The sequence below is a fragment of the Poecilia reticulata genome, chromosome 20, assembly GCF_904066995.2.
Source record: "Poecilia reticulata chromosome 20, P_reticulata-male-v2, whole genome shotgun sequence".
NCBI lineage: Eukaryota > Metazoa > Chordata > Actinopteri > Cyprinodontiformes > Poeciliidae > Poecilia > Poecilia reticulata.
In genome coordinates, this window is record NC_088849.1 from 1,936,124 (window position 1) to 1,960,657 (window position 24,534).

General features: G+C 37.6%; 1 protein-coding gene and 1 long non-coding RNA gene across 7 annotated transcripts in view; one reads left to right on the plus strand and one right to left on the minus strand.

Moving 5' to 3' along the window:
• plppr5b (phospholipid phosphatase related 5b) overlaps positions 1-24,534 on the minus strand; it is a 107,283-nt gene that overhangs the window by 13,243 nt on the left and 69,506 nt on the right. For 3 of the 6 annotated variants that reach the window (XM_081601463.1, XM_081601462.1, XM_008438528.3), the window contains one exon: positions 19,111-22,792. Coding sequence is in view for 1 of the 6 variants with exons in the window: in XM_008438528.3 (XP_008436750.1) it covers positions 22,763-22,792 (30 nt within the window). In the remaining 5 variants the exon portion in view is untranslated. Of the gene's footprint in view, positions 1-513; positions 606-19,110; positions 22,793-24,534 lie in introns of those variants that run through there. The other 3 variants (XM_017301829.2, XM_081601465.1, XM_081601464.1) reach the window with 2 other exon arrangements.
• On the plus strand, positions 14,568-15,037 carry LOC145549345 (uncharacterized). Its single transcript, XR_014085277.1, has 2 exons — positions 14,568-14,816; positions 14,964-15,037. It is a non-coding gene; the product is annotated as an uncharacterized LOC145549345 (long non-coding RNA).

Sequence of the window (24,534 nt, forward strand, 5' to 3'; positions counted from 1 at the left end):
TGTGCACTTGGCACCAGGACACCCTAGGCTGCAGTTTGATGATCGATTTTGTCGTCATTTCATCGGATCTGCAGCTGTATGTCTTGGACACTCGGGTGAAGAGAGGTGTGGAGCTGTCCACGGACCTCAACCTGGTGGTGAGTTGGCTCCAGTGGTGGGGGAGGAAGCCGATCAGACCTGGCAGGCCCAAATGTGTAGTGAGGGTCTGCTGGGAACGTCTGGCGGAGTCCCCTGTGAGACGGAGCTTCAACTCTCATCTCCGGCAGAACTTCGAACACGTTCCGGGGGAGGTGGGGTACATTGAGTCTGAGTGGACCATGTTCCGTACCACCATTGCCGAGGCAGCCTATCGGAGCTGCGGCCGCAAGGTTTGTGGTGCCTGTCACGGCGGCAACCCTCGAACCCGTTGGTGGACACCTTCGAGACCTATCAACGTCAAATCAGTTTCTGCGTGTGTCCAGATGTTGAGCCGGCGCAGCTCGATGGGAAACCCCCGACAGGCCTGCGATGCTTCAGTGGCGTTTCAGCTGTATATTGGTCCACCAGTCGTGGAAGGCGCCCACAGTCTCACATCCTGGCACACCCAGAAAGGATTGGACTTCATTCTGCAACAGAAAAATCACAACAAAAAGTTTTATTCTGTCAATCTGTTTGCTGCTTTAAGCAGTTCCATAATTGCGCATTTGTAAACTCCCAATTTAGAGCAATTTACTTTGAATCTTCATATTTCCTTCTCCTTTTAAACCCTCCTAGAATGATTAGCCTGTCTGTTTTTTTTTTACAAGAATAAAGTTAACCCTGTCACTACATAATTAACTGACTTCATGGTTTTAAATCCCAAAAGTTCAACAATTTTAACCTTTGAACAACTGGTTCTTTTGAAACCCTTCTATAAAATATTTATTTAACTGAATTACCCTCTTTTGTAGTATTTATCATAATTATCAATGTTTTTGCAGTTTTGGGGAGAAAATTGATACAACTAGATTTATTAAATTATATAATTTTCAGGTTAGACCTTTTTGCATGACTTGGTTAAACAAATAATTTTGAATTATAGCAAGAGAGAAGCAGCAATCAAACTATTTATTCCCTGTTTTAAGAAACTCTATTTTGTAGAAATCTATTTGACACATGACATCATTGTTTATTTTAATGTATTCAATTCAGAATATTCAGTATGTTTTAACTATTCAGTATCGAATAGTTAAAATATTTGTGAATTTTGATTTAACCTCTTATATTTTGCTGAAGCCAAAAACTGAAAAATTTCTCAATATATTAGATTAACTCACAATTTGTAGATTAGATTAATTCCATGCATCTCCCTGTTTCTGTATCGAAACACTGTTTGAGTGTTTCGGTACAGAAACTCATAAGAAACTCACGCACATCAGTTAGCCCAAATTTGTTTTATTGCTAACTATAACAGTTGGATTTAATTTAAACAGAGTGTTTACACCTCAGTGAAAGAATTGAATAGTTGGTTGAAAATTTGTGCAGTAAACCAATCATTTGGTTCAGTAATTTTCTGAAGAGTAGATTTTCCTAAGATTTGAAATGGAGTCCAAATAAACCTAAATCATTACTTAAATAGGAGTCCTTATATTTATTGCCACTGTAATTTGAGCCAAATAGATTTTAGACTAACCTCTTTTGTATTAGAAGCGTGGTTGGTTGTGCTTTTGTAAATCAGGAAATTAACAATTTTTACCGTACTTTTATCCTTTTTCAATCCTTGTCATGCTGGAGGAGAAAAACACATTAGCCAGATGTTGGACAACCAGTTATAATCATTCAGGCAAACAAAATATTTCTGTAAGCTGCAGAAAGTTCTAACACCCTGCTGCATCGAGCCTTCACTTGTACCGTTAAACTTATCCTGGTGATCAGATAGCAGAGGTCAGAGTGCGAAGGCAGTAGACCATGAATGTGCTGTAACTAAACTAAGGTGAGAAAAAGTGGCATCACACAATTCGATAATTCAAGAAAAACCATTAAAAACTACCAAATTTTGTTGGCAGCCATTTTGTCTCCAACCTGTAGACTGAGTGAAATCCCAGGGGCCCCGGAGCCCAGGTCACATGACCAGAGACGAAGAATCCAGCACCAACCATGGCAACAGACATGCAGGACCGCCGCTGAGTCTCAGTCCAACTTTACATGTGATGTTCCATTTGCCCCATCAGAAGTTGTTCAGGGCAGCATTCAGTCCCGCTGTGCAAAAAAATCTGGACAAAGGTTGTGGCCCCCCTTGACAGAGCAAGGGGGAGACGGAGAGATACAGCATGTCATTGTTTTCAAACCTCCGTATCACGTCGGGCAGAATCTGGTGGTCCTTTCTGCCATAGGAGACCCTCAGAAACCACGCCTGGGTCTCGTTCTTTAGCCAGGTGTTTCCTCAAGGATCAGATCCTGTAAGCTGCAATCCATCCTCACGTGACAACAGGAAAAATCAATCCAACCTCACTGACCTCTGTAGAAGCTGTAGGAATCGTCCAATAGGTCTTTGCCCTTAAACAGCAGTCCAGCAGAAGATGGTACAATTCATATGTGTAGAAGGTGCAAATGTCCAAGTCAGCGCGGCTAAGAACAGCGGAGGCCTGAAGCCGAAGCCAGAGACCTTTCCTCCTCACCTCCTCTCACGGTCCTGAACCCTCAAAACCCGGCCCCCACGCTCCCCGTCAAACCACAGAAGAGTCTCTGCTAGAGTACAACACAAAGTAAATTAAGAAAATAGAAGTGTATGCCACCTTTTGCTCACATAATTATAAATTAAATGTCTTTTCTGTAGCTTGTGATGTAGATGAAGAGTTGTCTCTTTTTTGTTTCTTTTTGTTGTTCCAGCCAGGCTCAGTGTCACTGGAGCGGCTCAGATAAAGTCCACTGCCTCAGTGCCTGAGCTCCAAAGAGAAAGAAAAATAAAAATGCATCAAGATGATTCACCCTCAGATGTTTCAGAATTAACCGATTGTGGAATCAACCCCTCTCAAAAATTAAACTCTAAAAAGTATTAAAAATTTAGTATTTCCAGCTTCATACACTTTTCATAAATTGGTTATTCAAATGCATATGTAAAATAATTAATTCAACAGTGTCCAATTTTACACAAAAGCATCTTTGTGATATTGCCACGCTTTAAGACAACCAGTTAAATTTCCATAATAATTTAGGTCAAAAAGAAAACTGTAATCAAATATTATTTATTCCATTAATGAAAACATTACCACTATCCTGATATGTTTCAAAACTGCTAAGTGTTGTATTTATGTATTTTTTTCTTTCTGGAATTTTAAAAAATAGTTCACTTTCTATCAGAATTTTTCTCCATGTCCCTTTAGGGGCTCCGTAGAATTTAAAGTACTTTTAGCCAAAATGTTCTCAATAATAACAATTACATCCAACTGTAACTTTATACAATTAAAATTAGAGGTGATGCAGGAAACCCATCACTATGCAAATAAACATGGCATAGTGATTGAAGCTATTCAATTTTAAATTACCAGTTTTAATTTAGTAAGAGCCAAACATAAGCTTTGCATGGGACACACAGACAGAAGCTCCCACTTAGTAACAAGATGGGTGCACACATAAAAAGACAACATAACCGAGCACATACAGACATACGAACCAACAAGATACAATCCTCAAACACCAACCATACATTTAAAACAAACTGCAATCAACAGAGAATAATACATTTAAACACAAACTGTCTGCTCGGCAGCAGAGCCTTCCACTCAAAACCTCTCTCTCTCTCTTTTTTTTTTTACACACACAATCGCTCCCAGCGTTTTTCACCCAAGCGCACAGCACAAGTCACAAACACACACAAACTACCCTAAATGGATCCAAAAACTAAATTCCAATTCGGCCACAGTCAAGGTTTTGCCTTTCTTCTGTGACTCAGATTGCGATCAACTTAAGTCTTCTTCTCTTTTGTTATCTTCACTAATTCTTATGCGGCCATCGTCAACATTTACATTTCATTGATGGCACAGATCGGCTTATCTTGTTATATTCCAGGTGCAGCCCTCCTGAGGAAAACTCAATCCAACCTAGCCTATCCCTTCCCCGTGTCCGGAAAGAAAGTTGGGGCAGCCACCTCCCACAGCAGGCCCTCTTGACCTTTAGCCGATCACCCTTAACTACTGAAGACTTATCACTTTTATATCAACTTTATCTCTTTGGTACCTTTACTTCTATAAAAACTGAAATTAGACAAACGTGAAAAACAGTACGAACAACGGCTGATAAAACGGCTGATAACTGAAATTTATACAGACCTGAGAAACAGTGCAATGGTGTATATTAAGGAACAAATGTCCTTACCTTTCATGTGGGCCCTACACCAGAGTACTGTTCCGGAAGTCTGCGCCTGAACAGCCAGTCCAATCTCTGCTCATGTGTCAACACAAAACCATTCTCTGCTACCAACTGTTAGGAATGGAAATCCCGATCGATGAATCATAATTTGTATTGACATACGGAGCATAAAATCAGCCAAGAAAAGCATTCAGACTTTACTTATTTTATTCACTTTCAGCGCTGAACGGAGACGCTTTTACCATTACATCCGAGGAGAGTTTCTAAAAAAGTCTGTGCAGCGTCTGAGAAGAAGGGTAGCTGATTATATGGACTGAAGACACTCCCTGAAATCACACCATGTCTCTGTGGCCTGAGAAAACGTTTCTTTTTCGTGAGAAATGGACCTTGGTGTCTTACAGAATCAAACATGTAACTCTTTACTATGGGGGTCTTTTGTCTAACAGTGTGTGACTCTTTCTCGACCTTAGTAAAGCTTCTCAATAGATGTAACCATTTAGATTCAGCATGTAACTTATTTAAAAATCTCTGCATTTATTAAAACTATCACTATGCCGTCCTGAGACCCTCCTACTGGCTCTGATTGGTTGTGTCAATTTAACACTGCGAGAAGGCAGAGGGGCTTGATTTTTCTTCACAGTTTATTTGTCTCATCCAGTGGCGCAAAAAGTGGGTATGCAGGGTATGCAACGCATAGGGGCGCAGCACCAGAGGGGGCGCCAAAACCCCGTCTGGAGGGGGCGGCACGCCGATGTTCTCCCATACACTTCAGCGCGCCTTACCTCGCGCACATAATGAGGTAAATGTAGCGAGTTTTACCTTTCACGTGTCGTCGCCTGGGGGGGGGTGGGGGGTGTTGAGTGAGCGTCGCTCCTTCACCCTGACGTTCCTTCCCTCGGGGGGAAGGGGGGCGCCGATCTATGTTTTCGCATCCACCTGAATAATGTGTAGTTGCGCCACTGGTCTCATCATACTGTGACAACATAGTGACAGCTTCAACAAATATATGACAGAATTCTTTTCCTAAAATGAACATACTGCAGCATTTTCACTGCCTTTGTTTGCCTGCTGTTTCTACCCTCTGATAGCTACACGATTTAGCTGAATAGCCTTACCCTGTACTTTCAATTTCTACTTATCTAGAACAAAGTTTAGTGCTGGTTTACAGTTACAGACCTTGAAATAGTGTTGACTTTTTGTATTTTTTTTTTCAGATGACACATAGCTATTAACAATAAATTAGGATGTTCACCATTTGAGTATCATCAATCCATTTGGAAATATTCCAGTGTGTGTTTGTAAATAAGGATACTAAGACACCTGAAAGAACCAAAGGTTTAATTTTAAAAGTCAGAGCAGCTACCAGATACTATCTCACCTCAGCAAACAAACTTCAGTATCTAAGATAACTTGGTAAGTCGCGCACTAACCGGTTAGTGCGTAGTTCGGTTCTACCCCTGGTAGTGAGTTTTTCCATTTCCCACTCTGTTCGTCACTATTGTGGGAGGTTCTTTAGCGCAGCAATTGGTCAATTCTTCTCAGAGGTTTGCAGTGACACTCAGCCATGGAGAACCTCAAGGTTATAGTTCAGATGGACTCAAGGATATTTCATTTTGTTTTATAGAAATTCATTGCTGGCCCAAACATAATGACAGAGGCTTCGATCAGCTGATCATTTTGCGATATTTGAAATCACTTTGGTGCTTACCCTGATCGATCCAGCTAGTACCACCCTCATTCTTTTCACAGATTATTTGTCTTATATTTTTAGGACATAGTGATCATTTTAATTAAGTAAAAAATATATTTTTTAACAAACATTACATACTGCAGCTTTATGTAGAGAGCAGGAGACAGTCATGCTAAAGATACTAAGGGAGTTTTTATATATTAAAAACTGAACTGACTGGACATACAAATTCATTGACTTAAAGTTATTTATTTACACATTTTCCTTTTAAATATTTATTTTAATTTGACTATAAACTTTTATACTTGGAGCAATTTTTCACTTTTTTGTTGGCAATTCTTTTACTCAAGGCAATACATTTTAATGTCAGCATATGATGACAATAAGTTCTCTGTCTTTCTGTCTGACTATGGTCTGCATATTTATATAGCCAGCCCACTGGTACAGGTTTATGTCATCACATCTAATAGTCTACTATCTTGCTATGAATTTCTCCATCTATTAGACTGTATGTGAGGACCTCCAGCATCAGGAACAGTTGGGTAGCATGCAAGCTACCTGATGTGCAAACAGGCTGAAGAGCTCAGAAATGTGCAAGCTCTAATGTTGCACCAAGACTGCTTTGAAATATAAGACTGCATGCTGGCAAGGTAGTTTAGCCAATGAATATGATATGTATATACATATAACAATATGTATAACAAGGTGTGGATTAAAGCAGATATAACACATCTAAAAGATGCAGGACTCTGGCCCTTGAGGAACACATTTTGAGACCACTGCCTTAGTCTGTTGAGTGTTGCAGTTGTTAACTTCCTCTCAGGTACAAGCTGGGTTAAAAGAAATGTGGTAGTAAATGAATAGCAGACAAACAGAGGCTGTTCAATGCTGCTGGTCACCTGAAGCTTAACAGTTACATCTTACTAATTTTATTTTTTAACAAACTCATTTGTGGGCCTGATTGACATCGACATCCTCAGCAAGCATAATGTAAATGGTACCGATATGCCTAAGGTTGGCCAGACCTTCAGATTTAAGAAGTCTTTGGTCATCCACTAGATCCATTGTCTTGACTCTAACAAGTTTCCTCTTGCAAGAGAGTTGGAAGAATCAGTTGATGTTGAATAATAGTCTGCATGGATCATTGGTGGAATGAAAGTTGTTCAAAAACTAAAAGGTGTTGGCAAGACTTATTATAATAAGCATACTGATATTACTTTATACCTACGTGAGGACACTGGATGTGGATTATAGCTCAGCTTATCTGTTGGCAGAAATGTAATACAATAATATTTTTACCTCAGAATTTGTCATTTAATGAGGGTGGTCTCCTCCCTCATTCTGCTATGAGGGAGGATAGTAGCCCATGATGTGGCCATCATGGGCTACTATTGTGTAGCCCATGATGGAAAAACTCACAAAATCTGATAAATAGGCCGATACAGCATCCTAAAGTCTATGTAAGTGTACATTTCTACTATTACTGATTAACTTTTTTATAACTAACAAAATAGACACGATTGACACGCTAAACAAACCCCCACTAAACCCCCAACATATACACCAGTTAAGGTTATAGCCCAAGTCTGTAACTTCAAATTATAGCTTATAATTGCCTCCCATAGGCAGACAATGTAGGCATATCATACATTTTATGACTCCTTAGAGTGTGTTGAGTATTTTAGTCATTAACTCTTGTGTCCCTGATGTCCCTGGATACCACTGGGATAAAAGAAATATATCTAGCTTGGTCAAAAGGTGTGGAAAAATGTGGTTTAACAAGCTCTGATGACCTCTGTGTTGGTCAGAGAGACTCAAAACCTGATTCAAATGAAAACCAAGAGTGTCCCCTTTAAGATGATACCAAATATTGCATTATAGACCTTTGACAAATGCCCATACCATGACCCTAAACCAGAGATACACCAGTCTCAAAAAACTGAATTTTTCTAAAGGTTTTTTTTTACCCCTTTAGAAAAAGGGGTAAACAGATGATAACTATGACTCAGCTACCATTTTGGAAGGGCTATCATACCAAAATATTAACTAGAGACATGTATCTTTTCAAAAAATTTTGATAGACTTTCCCACCTTGAAATTGACAAAAATGTCAAATTTTGGCCTCTGGCCCATGGACTAAGAGTTCTGAGATCTCAGGGAATCATCCGCTTTAGTCAGCGCTAACCAATCGGAACACGTCTTACATTGCTCGTCCTTAAGCCCCGCCCAGAATGTTCATGCAAGCTTCGCAAAAGCAAATAAAGTTGTATAAGTAAGAAAACGAGTTCAACCAAAAAAAAAAAAGTTTCAACCAAAAAAATATGATTAAAAAGTTTTTAATTTTTTTTGTTTGACATGATTTTTTTTTATTGAATAACTGTGAAACAAATCTAACTCCATATAGCCTCCACTGTTTCGTCTCCAATCCAGTCTGTTGTCCAGATTAACTCCTCAACCAACCATGTCTTCCTCCGTGATAGAAATAGTGACATTTGATCATATTTCTTTTAAAATCAACAATCATCTCCTTTGTTTTATTTACATTTAAGATGAGATGACTGTTCCCACACCATGACTTCAGCTCTCTGTACTCAGCCTCTTGTTCATCTCTGATTCACCTGACAACTGCAGAGTCATCAGAGTATTTCTGTAGATGACAGTAGTTGGAATGTGCTGGAAATCTGGATTGGAGAATGAAAAGGAATAGTGAGAGCAACACTGTAAAACGTTTGAGCCACAATTAGTTGTGTATCTTCTGCTCCTTAAGTCAAATAAATTTAGCACGTTTTAGATTTTGAACCTAAATGTGTGAGATGGTGGAAGATAAACTTACAGTAGTACATTGTGTTAACTTTTTTATTAATTTTGTCAAACCTCCAAGAGTTGAATAAACTAAAGTTTTTAGGTTAGTACTTAAAAAAATCTTAAAGGCAACAAAGATACTAGTGGGAACTATTTCCCAGAGTGCTTAGCAGCATGTTTTCGTATCCTGTGTTGCACCGTGAGTGAGATGGACGTGTGTTGCATTGATGAGTCTGCAGCAATTTCAAGGTTGTAATACTAGGGCTTGAGGGTAATATTCTATTTACACTAAATGGTTTTAAGCAGAATTCATTGTAATGTTTAATTAAAGTTATCAGATCCGAAATGTAGTGCATGCGATTTGAAACAAGAATTTAAGTTGTTCTAAAGTAAAATATGTAGTTATTTTAACTTGATATTGTGAGTAAAAATAATTGAGAAGTGTGTGCTCTTTAACTAGGTGAGGGAAGTTTTTTCTTGCATATTGTGAAATAATTATTTGGTTTAAATTGCAGCATTAAATGAAACTTCAATTCAAGATCAATAAACTTAAAAACAATGTTTCAACTTGTTAAATCAACTTGTGTGTTAAAACAATATAATTTTCTTGTTGACTTAAATTGAATTTTCAAACCAGAAGATGGACTTTCATTTTCAAGTTAAACCACCTTCAAATGTTTTACAGTGTATAGTGCCAAATATTCTGGTTGTTGATGTAAGAACTTAGTCTGAATCATAGCTAGTTTTACTGCTGGAGGATCCAGACAGTGAACATGGTGACAGCTGGAGACGGGCTGGATGGCAGATCTCTGACTCAGTTCAACAGCCTCTTTATTTAAATACATTTTTATCATTTAATACATTGAACTTGAATGCACTGTTTTCTAATTAGAACGGACTGTATGTATCTCAATATGGATTTCCTGAATTGATGATAAATAAATTGGCTGGACTGAATTGAAATAATTTGTATTTAGCATGTGTGTTACATGTCATGTATAGATATAGATACTATGTTAGTGTTCTCTTTAAAAAGTGACACAGGACAAGTTTTGGAGGATTTAAATTTTTTTTTTATTCAAAGTTTCTGATTGATACTTTTCTGCAGTGTAAAAGGTCACAATTTAAACTGAACACAGAGAAATAAGAAAATGAAATGGAAAAATACATTTAAATATGTCAGCACAGGAGCAGCCACACCTGTGACAAAAGGAAATAAATATTTTATATATTACATATCTTATACAGTCCTCGGACTGTGGGAAATAGTAGAAACCAAGTCAATAAAATGCATTGATCAAGCAGAGCAACAGGAATAAAATAAAATTCAGTAAAAGTTCTCACTTAATATGAAGATCAATATTCACCCAACCAAATGAAACATATCTGTGAGTGGGATCAACATGAACTGACGTGAGGAAAGCAAAAACAGTTTCCACCAAAAGGAACAGTCACACAGTGCACAGTCTTAGGAAAATAGACAGCAGTAATGTGTCTATATTTACATATATTAACATAAACATCTTTACACTTTTTTTCTTTGAATTGTACAAGAACATTATTGACTTTTAGGATATACTTTATGTTTGATCAGCTTTACTAACTGAGTCAGGTGATGGAGTGTGATGTTTGTTCCCAACATGATCAGCAGTGAGAGCTGCTGCTGTTGGCATGGCGCTGCCTGCGCTCCGACCACGACTGCTACAGTCATCCGTACAAAAATAGAGATCTGAGTGAGTGTGTGTGTGTGTGTGTGTGTGCGTGCATGCGTGTGTGCGTGCGTGCGTGCGTGCATGTGTGTGTATGCGTGCATGTGTGTGTGTGTGTTGGGGTGGGGGGTATCGCTTTTCATCCCTCTCTGCCTGTCCTCTGATGAAAGACTGCCTCTGCTACAACATGATACAGAGGATGAATGGAAGTGAAAACATGACACAGAGAAGTAAAATTTGATATTAGTTTTCCTCTAGTATATGGTTGTGTATGTTCTGTGTCCACCCCCCCACTCCCCTCAGCCCCCCCCCTGCATCCAGCCTCCACTCAGAAAAGAAGCTGGATGGATAGACAGGTTTTCCTTCAATCACTGGTTTGGTCTCAAAGTCCTGAGAATAATTGTCTCTTTTATCACGTCCTCCACACATTAATACATTACATAACTTGTTCAACAGAAAAAGAGTATAAAATAAAACACATCAAGATAATATAAGTTAATTTACATTATGGATTACTAACATCAACATCATATTGTTTTCTTTTTTTATTGCAAACATATGCCATTTTAAATACTATTTTGTGTAATAAATCTCATTTTATGTGGACTGCTGAGGTTTTTTCATCAAGCTTTCAAAACATAAAGCAAACCAGTTTTTATCCTTTCTATGTCCGCCTTCCTGCACCATGTGACATATTTGAACACAACAGGTTTTGTTCCTGATAAACCAAAAATCAACCAAACCAAAACGTCTGCTGTTTTTAAGGTATGACCAACAGTAAAACTTTCAGCATTTGTTTTCTGTTCTTAAAGGTGTTTTGAGAACACCTTTAAGAACAGAAGGCAAAGGTGATTGCCATCACTAACGCATTAGGCAACGACCTAATGCATTGCCATCGCTAATGCATTAGGTCAAGAGGCGATTAAAAACAAAGTCATCATTGTTTCACCAAGTTGTGACGTCAGGTGTTGAAAGTTATATGCACTCTCACTCAAGATAAGAAAAACTAAGAAAATATTGGTTTATCGATACTATATTCCAGACTCTCATGGTTTCATCTTGTTTTTAAAACTTCTGTGAGGTGAGCAAACACACACATGATGACAACAGTCCGAAACACAAACCTTTTCATACCACGGTGAAGATTTCTACTTTAGTTATGGATTACGGCACATTATAAGAATTTAGATTTTATCAGAAAATAATAATAGCAGGCAGAAGATTGCCTGATGTGTATGGAAGCCCATTTCCGCCATGAAAAAAAAAGAAAAAGCTAAAAAGGAAGTCTGTTTAGCTTTTTTCAAAGTCATAATTATGAGATTTAAAGTCATAATTTCGACTTTCAAAGTCATAATTATGAGATTTAAAGTCATAATTTCGACTTTCAAAGTCATAATAATGAGATACCGGAGCAGTTGGACACAAGCCTCCTTAGGATAACACCGTGCTCCAGCTCCCAGTTAAATATGATCCTAAATCCAAAGTAAGCATAAATATAAACTCATTATTTGGTAACATTTGCTATGGACCTTACCAAGCTTCGCCCAGAAACGCCCCTCGAAAGTCCCACGTGACTTCATGTCTCACATTAACCTCCTCGCAGAGCTTAGCTTCTATGGGATTTTTTGTTTCGACTGACTCTGCAGAGTATTTCTGAGTCGATTAGTTTAGCATTTCTGCCGGATTTTCACAAAATATCAGCCACGACAATGGACAAGGGAACCAACAAGTTCATGTCATCTTTTTTGGACGACATCAAGATGCTTTAGCCACGCAATGCCTCTAACATTGTACGAGTTGCAGCTAAATGCTACCAGTCGATGAGGAAAACAGCAGATCCTCAGACCCTCAGAATAAATATAGCTGTGGACAAGATCACAGATGCCTATTGTTCTTGCAAGGCTGGGTAAGTCGGGCATTCATGGTTTTGAGGGTTCGAATGTGCCTAGGACTTATACACGGTACTTGGTGCTAGCGTGGCTAACACGATTACAGTTTAGTAAAAAGCCTTTTCAGCTGAAATAAAATCTTTAATGTATGTCAGATATGGTATACATTGCATATTGATCTGTTCAGCTAACGTAAAGCTGTAACAGACAGACTTCAAGGTGTAGAAGTTGTATCGGTACTGCCATTATGCTGTACTTGGCTAAAAGGTTTTCATAATGGATGTGTTTATTATTGAGTATTTTTTTTCATTCACTAAACACAAAGAAAGCAAAGCAATAATACTTACGCCAGCAGAAAATCCTTTGTTCTTATTGATCCTATGACGGTTGAGCTGCAAATGCGGTCGTGCACAAGCTTTGATCCAAACAAGGCTTTCCGTTTCAGATTTTGGAAATCTGTGAATTTTAGTTCCACAAACACGATCAGGATACCTGACATCGCCTGTACAGGTACCCCACTGAGGGAGAACCATTTTTTTTCGAGTCCTGACGCAAAAACTTTCTGTCGGTCTGGTAGTCCACAATGTACATTAGCATGAGTTTGTGAGCCGGTAACCCACGTGATAGCTGCGCTGTGACGTAAAATGGGCATTAGCCAATGACAGGCGGGCCCTGTGGTAAGGTCCATTGGGTTAAGAGTCAGTAAAAGGTCGGTTCGCCATTTTTGATTTTATTTGGTTATAGTTGTGTTAGTTAGTTTTGTGTCGCCACGGAAACGCCTGCAGACTGGCTTTATATGTAAATGAGTGAACTGCAAGTATCAGGAAAATAGCTGCTGGATAGTTTCTCTTTAGATTCCTTCGTTTTAAATGCTTTTTGATCGTGTGGTGGTGTGTACATCGGTCCTTGTTTCAGCTACGTGAGCTAGCTGCAGGTTAACCGTCAAAGCGTGCTAACCTTGTTAGCATATTTAACAGTGTTTTTTTTATTAGGTCATTTTTATTTCAGAGTGCGATAAGAAGTTCGTTAATGTACTCCAAAATTTCAACAAGTTAATATGTATAATTATTTTGTGGCCTAAATACAAGCACTAGCTAGTAGGTTAAAACTCACTCCACAGCTTGTTGTATGCACGTTTTGTTATACATAATCTGATTCACTATCTTTCCCGTTAAATTGTTTTTGTCGATATATAGACAAGAGTAAAATATGCAAGTATAATATGCATCAGTTTTCAAACTGTTTTCTTAGCAGTTTTATGTACTTAAGCAAATGCTGTAGATTGACAATATTTATAAGAGCAATTAAAAATAAGAAAAATAGAAAAACAAGGAACTTAAAAAAATCCCCAAAACAAGCAGGCCCTGTTGAAAATTTTAACTCCTTAACTTTACTCAACTTTCAGAATACCTACAAAAGAGACAGAGGAGGTTCCTTTGACCTGAACCTAAATTTAAACAGAGGTAAGTTGCAACTCTTGTGAAAATCCAATGTATCATATTGTCTGTTTAAATGAAAGTAAATAAGATCAAAACTAAAATCATTCTGATGATGTTCATGTACTTGACTGTTTTATAAAGATGAGAATTTCATTTTGAGAATTGATCAACCATTAAAATATTTTAGGGGAAAAATGTAAGAACTTATAGACTTAAGCTCTACACTTTACCATTTAGTTGTGGAAACACTGGTAGAATTTTCTTTATTACTTTTATGTAGTTTCTTTGTGTATTGGTTTATTATTGCAGGACTGTACAGCTGTTTGGTTGTCTATTATCTAGTTTTTTTAGCAGGAGCTTGAGTTTGAAATACAGTTTCTATCTGCCATATGTATCATAATACACACATGATCAATATCAATAGATAGTAAGTCTGATAGAATATTCAATATATAGAATATTCTCTGAACTCTGATCCAGAACCACATACCATTCTGGAGGATGTAGGCAGAGTCAAGGCTACTCAACCTCTCAAGGCTAGCTCAGCTAGGCTGATGGCATCATTTAACTCTGGTGAACTAACAACAAGCTGTGGAGTAACTTGCGGAGCAGCAGTTTTATGTCTCCCCACTGTGCCTCATAAATGTTTTTTAAAAACATTATAGTGTGAAAGCTGTGTATAAAATGGGAAAGGTCACATCACCAGTTTGGCAGTATTTCAGATATTAAAAAAAAAAAAAATTTATATAAACTAATGAAATGCTTGTATTGTGAAATGTTTTTCATGAATATCATCCAACCCTGCTATCATGTTCATAATAAATCTTTTGCGATGTTATATTTTATTAGACATTATTCATTAGTTATTGTGTGTAATTGTCACAGGATGGATGAGATATATGACTTCTTAAAATCACGGGATGTTTCAGAGGAAGTCATACAACGACTGCAAAAGGATAAGGTAGCTAGATTGCTAAGAAAATCAGTACATTTAGAAGTTATACAACACTATTATAGAGACATAGTGAAGACAGATCAGTTTTATCATGTGACTGTTTTTACTGGTTTTTTTCCCCATTTTTATAACTGTTTTACTTTTTTTTTCTAGATTGACTCCAGTGTCCTTCTGCTCATGACAGATGAGCAGCTTAAGGAGTATCTCCCATCTTATGGTGACCGTCTGGCACTTCTCGGATATTGCAGACGAAGGGAAAATGATCCTGCTGGCAGGAAATCAAAACTTTTTGACCAATTGAGAGCCAAGATTTCAAGGAACAAAGGCAACGATCAAAAGCAGATCTCAGAAAATGTTAGCATCAGAAATGCTCAAAAAAGTGTTCGAAAAGTTGAGATAGGATGGATCAATTCTCGAGATGGAAAGTTTTTTCAAGTTCGGACAAAGAAAGGTGGTGGAACAAGAAAAATTGATGTGTTAAAGGACTGTCTCAAAGAAATTCACAGGGAAGAATTACAGATTTTGAGGTTGACATGACAGATTTTCAGGAACATTCACTTGATGAACATATTACTGTTGGAGAACTTTATGAGCAGACAAAACTCCCGGTTTTGCGATTTTACCTAACAACCAAAAAGAAGGACACTGGCAGTGACTCAGAACCAGACAACCTCAGTGGAAATGACCAAGAAGCTTTAAGTTTTTCTACTTGCTCTCAGGTTTGCACACCACTGACTCAATCCAAAGCACCAGACAGCATTAATGTCATATATGTTGGAACCAACAGTGTCCTGACAAACAACAGCAGTGATAATGTTCACCTAGTTTACTCTACTGATGACATGGCTGATTTGTCCAATGTCCAAGAGCTACATGCAGGAATCAACGGGGACATTTTAGAAGACAGTGGCACTGTTACCTTTTTCACAGGACACATTTCTAACACAGATAGTCTCAGTCTTGATGACACTTTCCTCTGTCTCCACAGCCATCTAGTCCAGTGCTTTCTTCTTCACTATTTGATTCTTTGAACGAGCCCATTGTTCAGAGAGAAGGGATTAAGAAAATCCTTGTTCTTCATCGTGGCCAGATCCTGAAAGAACTAATTTCATTTTTGTGATCCAGGTGTCACTCAGGAGGACATATGCATTCAAGTGGTGCTTCCTGACGGAAGGCGAGAAAAGGCTATTGATGATGGAGGAGTTTTGAGGGATGTCCTCTCTGAGTTTTGGCAGGACTTTTATGAACAGTGCACAATGGGCAATAACTTTAAGGTGCCCTACTTGCGTCATGATTTTGGACAGCAACAATGGGAAAGCATTGGCCGAATTATTGCCTTTGGCTGGCAAAAACAGAAGTACCTGCCTATAAAACTTGCTCCAGTAATACTAGAACAAGCAGTTGGTTCTATAAAGAGTCCTCTTGTTGATAGCTTTTAAGGTATGTTACAGAGTACGATCGAATGATGTTTGAATCTTGCCTTTCAGATTTTCAGAGTGTTGACAGAGAAGAGCTTCTGGAAATCATGGATATCCATAACTGTCGAAGAGTACCAACAGGTGATAACATTGAGCTACTACTTGAGGAACTTGCCCACCAAAAGCTCATTCAGGAACCTGCCTTTGTTATTGAACAGTGGAGCACTGTCCTTTCCCCGCTGAAGTCAGAGATGGAAAGTATTACAGCTGCATATGAAAATCTCCAGCCAACATTAAGAAAGGTTATACAGTCAATTGTATACCCTGCAGTCATGAATGCACAGCAGAAAAACATCAGCAAATATTTAAGTTCTTATCTCAGAGAATCAGACTCACAACACCTGTCACTTTTTCTTCGGTTCTGCACAGGATCTGATTTGTTTCTTCAAAAAACTATCAGTTTAGCTTCACTCAACTTCAAGGTATTCAGAGACGGCCAGTTGCCCACACATGCGGTTGCTACCTAGAGTTGCCAGTTAATTATGATAACTATCCAGATTATCGACAAGAAATAAACAATGTCCTATACAGTTGTGTATGGGTGATGGATATAGTGTAACAGACTTCGGAGGAAGAACATGTGAGTCTAAGTAATCTTTGGTAACACTTTATTTGAAGGGTGTGCATAAGACTAACATGACACAGTCATAAACATGACATAACTCCTGTCATGAACATAATGAAGTCTTTATGAATGTTTATGACTGTTGTCATGAAGTGTCATTCGGTAAATAATGACACTTTTATGCAAAGTTGCTCTAAAGGCTGCATTAAAAGTCCATAAAAAGTGCCAACTTTGCATGATTTTGTAAATTATAATTTCATGCAAAGTTGGCATTTTAATGGACTTTCAGTTTAACTTTTAGAGCAACTTTGCATTAAAAGTGTTATTTTACCGAATGACACTTCATGACAACTGTCATACATTCATAAAGACTTCTTTATGTTCATGACAACTGTTATGTCATGTTTATGACAGTGTCATGTCGGTCTTATGCACACCCCTTCAAATAAAGTGTTACCAAATCTTTTTGTATTAAACTTTCAAAGTTTAGCATTATCTTAACAGTTTTTTTCTACTTTTTGCAATTTATTTTTCTCTGGAGTATTTATAAGACCTGCAATGTCTCAGTAGGCACTTTCCTACTAGTGTTTGTTTTTTTTTCTGTTTAAGTTCTCCAAAGTTAAAGTTTAAAGCATAAATTTAAGTTGGCCGTAAAATGTATTTTCTCAATATTTTGGGTTTAATAAATTTAAAGATTTTGTATTGTTACAAGAATTTTTTTACTTTTAATAATTTTACTTGGCTGAAAAAGCTGGTTTATTCCGCAATTAAAAATAAAATATGGCCGCCACGCTTGTAAACAAGCAGCTCTTAGTTGTATAAATAATTTATGAATAATTTCAGATGTTTTGTTTCTTATATTAGTCACATAATTTAAATGTTCAGTGGATGAACATGTTGCTACTCTGTTTGAATGTAGTTCTGGAGAAATGGAGTAAAGTGTTTTATTTACCGTTATTCCTGAAAACAATTCTTTTGTTTACTTAGCATTTTATTTATATTTTTGTTATAAGTAAACATAACCTTAAAATATTTTCAATAACAGATTGGTGCCATTGCAGTAGCTCAATATCAGATTTAACCAGAAAACAACTGAAAAATAACACTTTTTTCTTTCTTTTTTTACACTTTGAAACATTGTCATTATTTTAAAAAAACTCAATGGCTATGTAGAAACTTTAATTTTGAAGTACAATAAACCACTTTTTCCAGTTTATATGTGTGATTTATTTGGGGCGGGGGAAGCTTTAAATCAGCATTGGGTTGCACACCTGAACAATAATGAGGTTTCTACTGCAGTTCTCAATTCCTTTATTTCCTGTTTAAGAATCAGCATAATGTTCAAACAGTAATGCAATGATATTGATCATAAAGGGAACATATCAAAACCAAAAATCATCTGACCATATTAGTGCAATGTATCAATATATTTTTCTAATGTCAGACTCACCAGCTCAGCATGCATTGATCTTATTTTAGGTCTCTTCTTGTTTACAGATCTTGTGAATGGTTTTGACCCATATTTATTCTGGTGTAACAATGTGTTAAAGCAAATGCAGGCACTCTCAGAATGTCATCAAATATCTACTGAAGTCCAAATTAGTGATGAGGTAGCAAACTGTCAACGCAACAAAATGTTTTTACATTTATCACTGCAGCTCCAAATCTCTGGTAATCAGCTGTCTGAGTCTTATGTACAGATCAGTTGTTGCAAACACATCATCTGTGACATCCAGGTTATGCTCTGAAATCAGGTCCACACAAATACTGAAGACATCTTCATCGCATGGAAAGTCTTTGAAAACACAGTTTTCCAAGCAGGCTTCAACCCTGTTCAAGTCAATGCTGTGTAGATAGTCTCTGGTTCCATACGCCTGAGGTACTGTGTACATTATGAATGGTCGCCCATGAAGACTTCGTGAATTGTGTGCTGGACGTATCCTGTGGTGCTTCCAAGCTGAAGCAACTTCATTTAGTTCTTTCTAGAAGAAAACAAAAACCCGACTAAACTCATAGCTTTGAAATAAGCATTCAAAGTAAAACGCAAGTGTGAATCTAGCAAGACTGCTATTTATCCCAAAACAGGGAAGTCAAGCAACTACCCAAACATGCAATATGTGCAATATTTAAGATATGCTATTAATTTCATACTCAATATCATACTCAGAAAATAAATCTTTGCACATTATAACCACTTTATAGCAATTATAAATATTTTCAATAGGTGAGAAGACAGAGCAGCTCAAATCAAGCTCACCTGTATTATGTGGAGAAAACAGAACTGGATCAAGGCTTTGTCCAAGAAGTTGTCCGAGAAGTGACCATCTGCTTTCAGTTTGTCAAAGAGTTGCATCCAGGACTGGATACATTCACTTCACAGGGTCAACAACCATCTTTCAATCCGCTGATTTCCAGTGCTTGAACCAAATATTACATGATCACTTTCAGGTTGATCTTCTGTAAGATGCAAATATCTTTGCATGTCAGCTGCATGGTTTCAGCTTATCATAGTCATCCATATGCCAAACATAGTTTGGACCACGAATATAGTAAATCCGTCTCCTCAGTCGATTTCTTGACCTTAGGTCCACTCCTTCACCATCTAGTAAGCGTAAATGGACTCGGACTGTTTCCCTGTCTGTAACAATGCCATTCATCCAGCATTTTTGGTGCATCCATCGATATCCGTGACATTGTCCAGAGGTTTCAAGTTGCTGACGAATGAAAGCTGCCACTACACTCACATCAGTTTTGTTCTTTCGGCGCCAAAGTTTCTTCTTATTAAGAATCCTTTCTAGTGTCCTCTTGCTAAGAAAACCCCATGAACCTCAACCAGCAAAGCAAGAATTTCATCATTGGTTAAACCACATCTGAAATACTCCTCAATTTGTTTACAATCCATTATGAGGAGAAAAATCTGTGTTTCCCTGATTAGACAGATCAAATGGAATACTGTGTAAATCTCATACAAGACAGCAGGTCTACTTTTTTGGAAAAGTCAAAATTATGACTTTGAATCTAATAATTATGACTTAGAATCTCATAATTATGACTTTGAAAGTCGAAATTATGACTTTAAATCTCATAATTATGACTTTGAAAGTCGAAATTATGACTTTGAAAGTCGAATTTATGACTTTAAATCTCATAATTCTGACTTTTTTCATGGCGGAAATGGGCTTCCATAGATGTGAACTTATCTGTAATCTGTAAAGATTGTACATGAACTTTATTTCAATTTGTAAATAGCTGTTAAATGCTTTTAAAATGGCCGTATACCATTCCCAGAATAGTGCGCAGCAGGAATTGCTCATTGCGTGTGTTGACTGGATCATCTTTATATCAAAACCACTCCAAAGTCATTTAAGTGTTTTATTCTAACAAATGGGCAGGATCTTATTAAAAACAAATTACAATTTTTAAAAAGTTTTTATACATTTTTGTTGATTGAAGTGTACCAACAACATCATAGTGTGTGTTGCTTTTAACGTGATTCCATTTTGAATATTGTGGGTAAATTTAGATCGGTTGTGAGTAATTCACAGTGCTCCGCTGCATCATGATCAGGTATGTTACTGATATGTAATTCTGAATAGTTTATTTTAAAAACAAAAAAACCAACTGACCTTCTGAGAATGCCCTCTAGTGGTAAATATATGTAGCAGCTGAAAGTTTCAAGTTTAGTTTCAAACTTCCTTCATCCCGACGTGAATGACGTGTCTGCATAGCGTAGAGAGCTTCAGTAAAGCTCCACTGGCTCACTGCTGTGATATCTGAGCTGCAGTGACCTGTTATTTCAGTATGATCAACATACACACAGAGCTGAAAAAGCTCAGGAGTTTTGTGACATCATAAATCACAATATTGCTGTGAAACCAATCACAGACGACCTCTTGTTGTTATATCTAACATCTAACATATTTAATGTTGGTGTGGGTTTTATTTAGATTATAAAAGGACCAGTTGTTGTTTTGCTCTTGTTTTCATCCTGAACATTATGTCCTTTTTTGCATTTTACATCTGGAAAAACATTGTTGAATATAATAATAAATAAACAGAAAGAGACTGAATTTATTGTCCAACAGTGTGCATACAGACACACCTGATTTCTGATCTAATCCTAAATGTAAATCATAGTTTCTAAGTGCTGTAAGAGGAAAACAACCATTTCTACAACAGAAGGTGTGTTGAATCCATGATGAGCAGCAGGGAATGAAGCTCTGAGATCTGCAACAAAGCAGCATTCAGAAGACCTGACCTGGCTGGTGGACTGATGAAACGTCTTTCTCTCTGTTTCACAGGATAAGACAGAGCAGACTACACTTTTAATCATGGCATTTATTTTAAGTGAGGGGAATCTAAAATATCCCCTTATCTTAAACTAACGTTTGTGTTTTTCTTTAAAAATCATGGAAGGTTGAATGTGTTAATACTTCATCTCTAATATTATTTTTTTTTTACAAATGTAACCTTTTTGCAACCTTTTATGTAAACTGACACCAGGAAGAATATCTGGTGGAGCATGCTGCTGATGCTGATCTCAAAAAAAACAAACACATGGAGGATAAACCTCATGAATATTTTCACTGGAGAAACAGAACGCTTTGTCCTGTTGGACGTGCTGTTCCTGACTGAAACAACAGGATGAACTGATGGAACAACAAGATGATTGTCTTGTGCAGCTGATAAAGTTTTTAACAGTTTTGTTACAGTACGGTCCCACCATTTAGTGTACACATTCATACCTACAAATGTTTGCTGTTTTCAATGCATCTTTTTCACTAAATTCTGGTTCTGGTTCTAAGGTTCTTAATAAAACTGAGGTGAGTGATTCACAGCAGTGTGCATGGGACTGGACAGTCTGCTGTGTTTCCAGGTAGTGTTGACTGCTACAGCTCAGATGCTTTTTTGGCCCATTTCCTACAAGAAAACACCTTTAAGAACAGAAAACAAACAAATAACTATAAAATCTAAGCAGATTTACTCAAAACAAGCTAGGCCATATTGCCTAAAAGCAGGCAGAGAAGTTTTTGGAATGGTACATCTATCTACAAACAGCAAATAAAATGAAAGGAAAAACTGGCATTATCAAAATGCTGTTCAGGGACAAGCATTTCTGAAAAGATTTAATCATATTTAAGTAAAACCCTTTCTCTAACATTCACACCAAAGGTGTTGTCCTGTGAAAGACAACTTCTGTTAAATTTGGATTATTTTTGAACATTAAACTTTTTACATATATTTGATTTCTTTTTTAAGTCTGCATTTAATAAGTTTACCAAGTACTGAATCTGCATCCAGTGTAAAAATCCCGTACGTCAATTTGCTGTTCAAATATATATATTATTTTGCTGTCATGTCACCAACTCAAACAGAAAGTGTAAACTGTGCTATTAGTTTGGCATAAAGTAGAACTGATCTGATCTTTACCAGCTCATCATATGGAAAATGTGCTAATATTGCACATTTAAAAAGACATTTTATTTTTCCTTTTAACATATGATACTCAAAATTTAAAATGAGTGTGCTTCTCTATGCTATGACTATATTGCAACAAAACTGTTTTACTCGTATGTGAACATGTTCAATTCTTCTGGTTGTTGAAGCCTTTAGAATTAATAGCATTAAAATTCCCTATTTGGGAGGAAAGAGTCTGACAAGAACTCAGAATAAGTGCATAGATGGAGGATAGCAAAAGCAGCCTGTCTCACTGAGTTACTGACAACTAACTGTTTTTGCCCCTTTTTGAGTTCAGTAAACTGTGGATGACAATAGGAGCCTGATAGAGACAACATAGAACAACAACATACAGACACACGCAGTATGGTTTAGTGCTGCACTCCGGTTAATAAGACTGGACGGTGAAGAGTGTGGACGTCCAATGGGTCTGCCATACAGCTGATTCCACGTCATGTGACCTCAGCGAAGGCGATGTGATTCTAGAAAACAGGTAGAAGAACAAAATCAATATTTGAAAGAGTTACCCTTTAAATCAGAGTTTGAAGGAAAACTCAGTTTTCAGTCTAATACATCACTGAAGTCTGTTCTCAACAACACTCAACTTATAGACATACAGAGGGAGAAGGAATACAATGCCAAAAGCAATAAGAGGGAAAAATGTCAAAAAATTGCAAAGGTGATAAAAATATATTTTTATTTAAAAAGCTTTAATAGGAAAGTCTTTCCACGGCACACCAGGTTCCAAACTCAATAAATTTATTTGAAGATAACAACGTTCTTGCAGAGAAACACTTCAATATGAAGACATGCCAGACATGCAGCAGAAAAGAGTTTAACCATCTTCAACATAGCTTTTGGCTGTGGAGCCTGAGTAAAGACGCAGAAAATGTGCGGGCCCTGAGAAAGAATTTCCAATATTACCAGTAAATGAAAACTCTTTGAGACGGCATTTGTTGTGAACTGGGCTCCTGAAAGAATGACACCTGACCTAAGCAAGCAAGATGATTTCTAACTACTTACAACAAACATCCAACAAGGTTCAGCAGGTTCAACCACATAAAGCTTTTTGAGAGAGGTTTGGTGATCTGCTTGAACAAGGACATGATGTCCAGATTAAGAAGTCTTTCAGTACTCCCTCTATCACTTCACAATAGTCTCAACTCAACCCCTCAAAGCAGTGGTCCCCAAACTACGGCCCGCGGGCCAGATCCGGCCCGCCTCCACATTTGGTCCGGCCCCCTTTACAATACCAGAGCATTTAGATTTTTCTTCATATACCGTATTTTCTGGACTATAATCCACTACTTTTTTCCTAAGCTTTGAACCACATGGTTTCCCCCAGTGTATTATAAGCCTGGCGGCCCGCCATGCTTTACTAGCCCCGATGCCAGGCTAAGCGTGGCTTGTTTACGTTTCTAGGAAAATAATTATTTTTTTAAATCACTTTTTTTTTTAAAGGTCGGGGTGCAAGCATCTCTGCTTGTGAAATGCTCTGTTAGCATTTCACAAGCAGAGCAGATTTATTTCTAAAAGATAGGTTTATAGTTTATGCATTTAAAGCCGACAGCGGGCGGACTAATCACACAGCTGGCGCCACTGCGCTTTGCCTCGCGCGCTGCTGCTTTACCTCAGCGCGGGTCGCGCGCGCCTCCTTTCACTCAAACTGGATACAGGCTATGGATATTTACATCAACTTACTGTAAGGAATTATGATCCTTTGGAAAACTCTAGGGAAGAGTTTAAAACCTGCCGCGTTAGCTCTGGTTGCGCAGCTCTAGGTGAACCACAGGAATAACTTATAGTTGCGCTTTCAGAGGTGCTTTGAGCGAGCGGTGAGAATGATGTATATTTGTTAACAAAACATTATGCAGCGTTTACATCTCAACACACAGCATCGCGTTTGGCCCCGTCTTCCCTGTAAACCAGTGTTTCTCAATATTATTTGGACCAGCGCTCCCCTAGCCTTTATCCAGGTCCCTCACTGCCCCCAACAAAGAATTTGTAAGCTACTTTCCACTGACTATTTTTTTATTATTAATATTAATATCGCTATTGTAGATGTTTTGATTTTTATGCTTGTTTCTGTATTTATCATCAAGATAATTTCCCAGAGAAAAAAGCCCTGTGAATAGAAATTATTTTCACAGGTGTCTACAAAAAATGCAATGAATGAACAGTCAAGTTAAAATTGGTAGGTCTAATAGCAGCCAGAGTGGAAAAA